The sequence below is a fragment of the Argiope bruennichi genome, chromosome 1, assembly GCF_947563725.1.
Source record: "Argiope bruennichi chromosome 1, qqArgBrue1.1, whole genome shotgun sequence".
Lineage (NCBI taxonomy): Eukaryota > Metazoa > Arthropoda > Arachnida > Araneae > Araneidae > Argiope > Argiope bruennichi.
Window position 1 is genome coordinate 107,029,317 of NC_079151.1, and position 6,019 is coordinate 107,035,335.

The 6,019-nt window shown below is 26.5% G+C and overlaps 1 protein-coding gene across 1 annotated transcript; it reads right to left on the bottom strand.

The window, feature by feature from the left end:
* Positions 1-2,433: 2,433 nt before the first annotated feature.
* Positions 2,434-5,589, bottom strand: LOC129962473 (40S ribosomal protein S23). The gene is made up of 4 exons (XM_056076210.1): positions 5,439-5,589; positions 4,889-5,048; positions 2,939-3,059; positions 2,434-2,605 (listed from the first exon to the last, which is right to left on the bottom strand). Exons 1-4 carry the CDS (start codon positions 5,440-5,442, stop codon positions 2,459-2,461), a joined length of 432 nt encoding a protein of 143 aa, XP_055932185.1. The 5' UTR covers positions 5,443-5,589; the 3' UTR covers positions 2,434-2,458.
* Positions 5,590-6,019: the final 430 nt, after the last annotated feature.

Sequence of the window (6,019 nt, forward strand, 5' to 3'; positions counted from 1 at the left end):
CAGGACGTAGTAAAAAGAGAGGAGATAGAAAAAAATCAACACTTTTTCTGATTTAATTTTAAAAACTTTAAATCAAATACATGGAATATAATTCAAAAATCAAACAAAATAATCTTTATTTGTCTAGGCACTTCTCAAGCTCCTAAGGTAAGTCATTCTTTATTAATTTCTTCCAAATTAGAAGTAATTTGTAAGTTTGTATTTTAACTTTATTTAATATTATAATTATTTTCATTTGTCTGTGTGAAATTTATTTTCTACAGATTGAATTGAAATTAATTATAAATGCATTGAAATGTAAAATCAGATATATAATAAAAGCTAATTTATTAAATTGTATGAATTACTAATATATTAAATGAAAACAATTCTTCATGTGAAAAAACAAGCTGTGAAAGTAATTATTTTTTATCAACAGAATTAGTTGGTGTAAAATTAAAATTTTATATTAAATATATTAATATTTTATTTGAAAGTTCATAAGTAATTTGAGAAGTAAACAATTTTATGTTAACTTATAAAATACATGTATTACCGGTCACTACAATAAAAAAAAATACCAAAAGCTTTAAAAAATATTTTCAGGGAAAAAGAACGATTTTTAATAAAATAAAAACGAAAATCTCCATTAAAACAAGAAAAACTAACAATAATACCCCAATGTATATATCTAATAAATTTACATTGTGATTTAAATGTTATTAAATGGTCAATAAGCTATAGAGGACCTTAAGATTTTCTACCATGCCGTTTCTTTTATTCACACAGGGAAAAAATAAATAATTTTTAATTTTATGCAAGGTAAATGTTTTCCGAAAAACAATCCTTAATTATAATTTTACAAACAGTGATATATACACCTTAGATAAATTGATTTCATGCTATACTTGTAGAAGAAAAATTAACAAATGATTGACCAATTATTGCATTTTCTAATATTCTTGATATTTCAGTTATGAATGCATACATAATATTTCTGATAGTAAATCGTAATTGGAAACAAAAATCAGAGCTGGCAAGTTATCAAAGTTCTACATACAGTATTAACATAAAACCATAGTTGTAGAAGAAATGTGTTGTCATGTCTAAAACTGCAACCATGTTAGTGAACAGTGTATAAGGGCCATTAAAAGACTGAAAATTCTATTATCAAAACAGAGTTCGGGAACCATAAGCAGATAAAGATGTCAAAGCTATCTTTGAATGTTAGAAAATAAATTTCAAAATGTATGCATAAAGTGTGACAAATACATATGTATCATGTATGCTGAATGTATATTTGAATTATGTATAAAATATACTTCTACAATTGCTTAGTGAAGAACAATTTACTATATTGTAAATAGTCATAAGCAGATAGCTTCGCCCATTTTATGATATAAACATAGAAAAGGATATAATAATGGTATTTCAATTACTATTATTTTTTTAAATTGAAGATGCCTGATAAAATTAGCAAAATTTATGTATTACAATTTTAACTTAAACTCTTTTGTGTATAGTACTATGCATAAAATCATTTAAATCAAATACTGAAAATAAAAGTACCGTTAATAATTGACATGAAACATTGGATCTGTATGGACACCAAGACATATGTGTACTGTCAATAGAAGCACACAAGTTAAATAACCAATTAAACACATACTTATCAGGTTAAAAAAAAATCCAGACTAAAAATTAAGGAGATTTTAATATTTTTAGATTGCAGCCAATTTGGTACAAATTATATTTTGTATTGCCCCTGCAGGATAGCCATTCCAGTATTTCAATATATCGGGAATGACTATTGTTGAAGTAAAGAGGAGCGGGAATAAGTCGTATATTATAATAAATTTTTTTAAAAAAAATTCTTTACTACATTTTTTAAGAAAATTAAGCATTTTTATGGTGCTTAAAAATAGTCCTTAAATATAAGCACTTTCCATGTATCCCTATTCTAGTAATAGCAGCCTTATGTAAATAATGCTGAAATATTTGGTAATGCTAAAGTATACCACTTTAAAATTCCTAATTCAAAAACCTAATGGTAGCTTCTATAATAAAATTTTATGCTTTTCTTTGCAGTCTTTATTTGCAGATAGGGTTTAATCCAAGTTTTCTGCTAAGTACATAAGAATATGAAAGTAATTTTTCCAAGACCTTTCATGTGATTGTTGAATAAATTGCTTAGGTTAAATAAACATATAAAAAAACCCCCCTAATATTAAACTGTAAAATACAATTTTCTATGTCATAAAGAATACTGTTGACCAACAATATTTTCTTCAGTAAGATCTTGAAGTTGGAATTGTTATAGTGAAGTATTAAACAATCCGTTTTCATCAGTATGCCCATCTATAGTCTAAATACAAGTTGTGGAATGCAAAATGAATTAATACATTAAACATACAACTCGCAAACATATGCTGGGAAAAATACTAAATACACAAGTTTAATTCCAAAAATTTTATTATATTTAAGACCTAGGTCTTTCTTTCTTTTCTTTGTACAATGCTAACAAAGATACGTTAGCCACCTTAACAACCTTGAATCGGACTCCAGGAATGTCACCAACGGCATGACCTTTCCTACCAAATCCAGCTACCAACACTTCATCGTTTTCCTAAAAACCATAACATGATATTAGGATACAAATATATTTTATTTAATAAGTTTGTTTACAAACCATGAGACTATTTTTCTAAATTTATGAAATAAAATTTCTTTATATTTTGAAGTAAAACTTAAAATCGATCAATATTCTTCAAAAACATTCATGATGGTATATCAACTAATAAATTTATATAATGGAATGGTGTTAGAATATTAAGACCATCAATCTAATAATCAATTCAAAATCCACTCAAGCCATGCATCAAAATAGTATTATGACCTAGTTATAATGCAAAATTAACATACTGAAGCTGTAATAAAATAATTTAAAACTGCTATTTACCTCAATGAAATTTAAGCAACCATCTCTTGGTACGAATGCTGTAATTTTCTTTCCATTTTTAATGAGTTGGACTCTAACACATTTTCTGATAGCAGAATTAGGCTGTTTAGCTTCAACACCTCTGTAAAATAAAGCATGCAAAGATGAGATATGCAAAACAAATCAAAGCATGAAGATACAAAAACAAGCAGCATTTTAAACCGCTGTCACTTAAGAAAATAATAAAGTTACCTCCATAATTAACATGAGCAAACAAGATTTTATATTTTCCCATTCTTTAAAAATTATCTTAATAAATGTAAATAATGTGCAAAAGTGAAATGAGTAAAAAAAGTTATCATTTAAGTACCAATACAGCATATTCAAAAGGCAGAATTAACAACAGTAATTACTTTTCATTAATATAATATGTAACAATCTTACAGATGAATTATTGAAAAGGCAAATTTGAAGTCAAGTTTATTTTTCCACCTAAGGACATAGTTGTTACACAGGTAATAATGTTGGGACACATTTGTTTACACTGGGACAAAGGATACAAATTTCTTTTGCTAAGAGATTCTTATACAATTGACAAATATCAATTCAGGAAAAGGAATCTCAAGTATCCTTGGAACATTATGCCATAGGCATAACGGATTTTCATCTCTTCACTTGCAATGTGAGAATTAGAGTTGGCAATTTTTAGAATGCAAGTTGAAAATGAATAAAAAGTCGGAATTTGGATTAGGAAAATTAGAGAAACTTAGAATAAAATGCGAGCTAATTAAAAACTTTTCTTTAAAAAAAGGACATTCATATTAATATAAATGTACACAATTTATAATCAACAGTCTAATAAATGATTTTCTTAAATACATAACTAGTATTAAATACAAAATATAAAGCTAAATTAAAAGTAAATAAGCACTCAATGGAGACTGGGAAATTTGAAATATATATATAATACATATGAAAGAATAAATACTGATAAAACTTACAAAAGTGTTTGAAATAATAATGCTATAAAACAAGATTTTATTGATCAAGATAGCATACTTCACATATAAAGCTTTTTTTTTTTTCCCTTCCCAATAACATTTGCTGGCAACAAATGCTTAAAGATCTTTGAATCCTGACAAAGAATTTCAGCAAATCAATTATTACACTTTGTATTTTGAAAATTAATTTCAAAATACATAACATCTTCAATATCTGAAGAAGGCTTGAAACTAAATAATTTTAGTTCTAGAATATAATCTTACTTATTTCATTCACTAGATACCACTGCAATCACTGATATAGTGATAAACATACAATCACTGATATAGTGATGAACATGATCACTGAGTGATCAGACAAACTGCAAAAATGCTTCACTCATCGGACTAACTTAAAAATTTTTTCCACCTTGGCGAAATCGATTAACCGTTTCTTCCATTTTACAAATTTTGGAATTATTAATTTTAATTAAAATAAATTCATTAATAATTACCAATGAATAGCTTATCTTTTCACTTTAAAATAATTCTAGAATTATATTTAAAATGCGTTTAATAAAAAAAATACATTATATGAGATTCTTTAAGACATTTTAAATCCTGTTCAACAAAATTTATGTAGAAGGTGCAAATTCAATACAGGAGAATTATTTATGCCAAAGGTCTGCAGTCTTTGGCTATAAGAAGCAAATATGATGACATGTTAGAGCATTTGTTTTAGCACACTTAAGATAAATCATTTGTACAAAAACAAATTGCAGGGTAGAAAAACTGTTCAATTTTGTCAAAATAGTTAAAACAGATCCACAATAATATTAAAAAAGAGTATACTTCACAATTTACGAAGTATTCTAATCAATTAAGTTAAAAGTCGAAGAAAAGATTGTCTGGATATTTGATTGTTTTGCATTTTCCAATGGTGTAAAATCATGGCATTATTTTCTAATATTACTTTTCATTTCTCACTTACACTTTCTCAAGCACAATTCCTTTTGCGTGAGAAGCACCTCCGAAAGGATTGGCCTTCCATCTAGTTCCCAAATGAGCTTTCTTATAGTCTTTATCGTGCCAGCGTTGGTCCCTTCTGTGATCTCTGTGTTTTCGAGCAGTTCGCAATCCTCTGGGTTTACCTTAAGAAAATAAAATTTAAATGAAATTTACATTTAATGCACTAAAGTAATATTAAAATTTTATAACAATAATTTTCTAGAGCATTAATATTATTTTTTTCAAAAACGCTGCAGCATCTTAAATTAGGCCTAATTATTCCCACGTGGCCAGATCATTTAAAATATCAACGATTCTTCGACAAACAACAATAATATATAGTAATTTAGAGAATTATTATTTAATAAAAATCAATTATCAAAAATCACTCAAAAAATGATAAATTTTCCAAAACTTGGGACATACTTAAAATGATGACACTTATCGTATGGCCAGAGAATTTTCGTATGAACCACATATGTATCAATATCAGAAATATTTTATTAATAAGATTTAATGAAAATATCACTTACCCATGTTTTAAGCAACAAATAAAATAGATTTAATATAAACGAGAAAATTTAGAACAATCCTTAGTTAGATTTGCCAGCGCTAATGACTACTGCCTGTACCGGACGATTTTTGTTAGAGTAGAGTTGTATACGTTTGCTGATGTCTGGCAAATAATCATTGGAACAAGAGTGCAAAAAAAAAAAAAAAAAAAAAAAAAAAAACTACAATAATAAAACATCCCTTGTTAGAAATTCATTCTTTTTTTCTTATAATACCTACTGATATTGTAATTGACATTTATTTAATCTGTAAAAAGATTAATCAATCTTTATATTTTTGCTTATTTAAAGAGACTGAAACTCATGAATTATAGAATTTTTGTTTAGCTTTCCCCACTCTCTTTAAAAATAAAAATAAATATTCTCCTTTTGGATTTTATATTTATTAAAATAAATAATCTAATATTTTGTACTCTGCATAATGAAAATCTTTTATGGATTGACTTGTCACACGAAAGAAATGATCTTCGCTGTGCTTTAGGTACTGACGCCCTACAGTACAACTGATTTGTGTGATTTCCATTTTTCAGAAAAAGACCTAT

What these genes read in the sequence shown, in the direction of transcription:
- LOC129962473 (XM_056076210.1), bottom strand. An exon ending in GGAATTGTGCTTGAGAAAGT is followed by an intron (nt 3,060 to 4,888) that starts GTAAGTGAGAAA and finishes TTTATTTTACAG; the next exon opens with AGGTGTTGAAGCTAAACAGC. An exon ending in GTTGCTTAAATTTCATTGAG is followed by an intron (nt 2,606 to 2,938) that starts GTAAATAGCAGT and finishes TATGGTTTTTAG; the next exon opens with GAAAACGATGAAGTGTTGGT.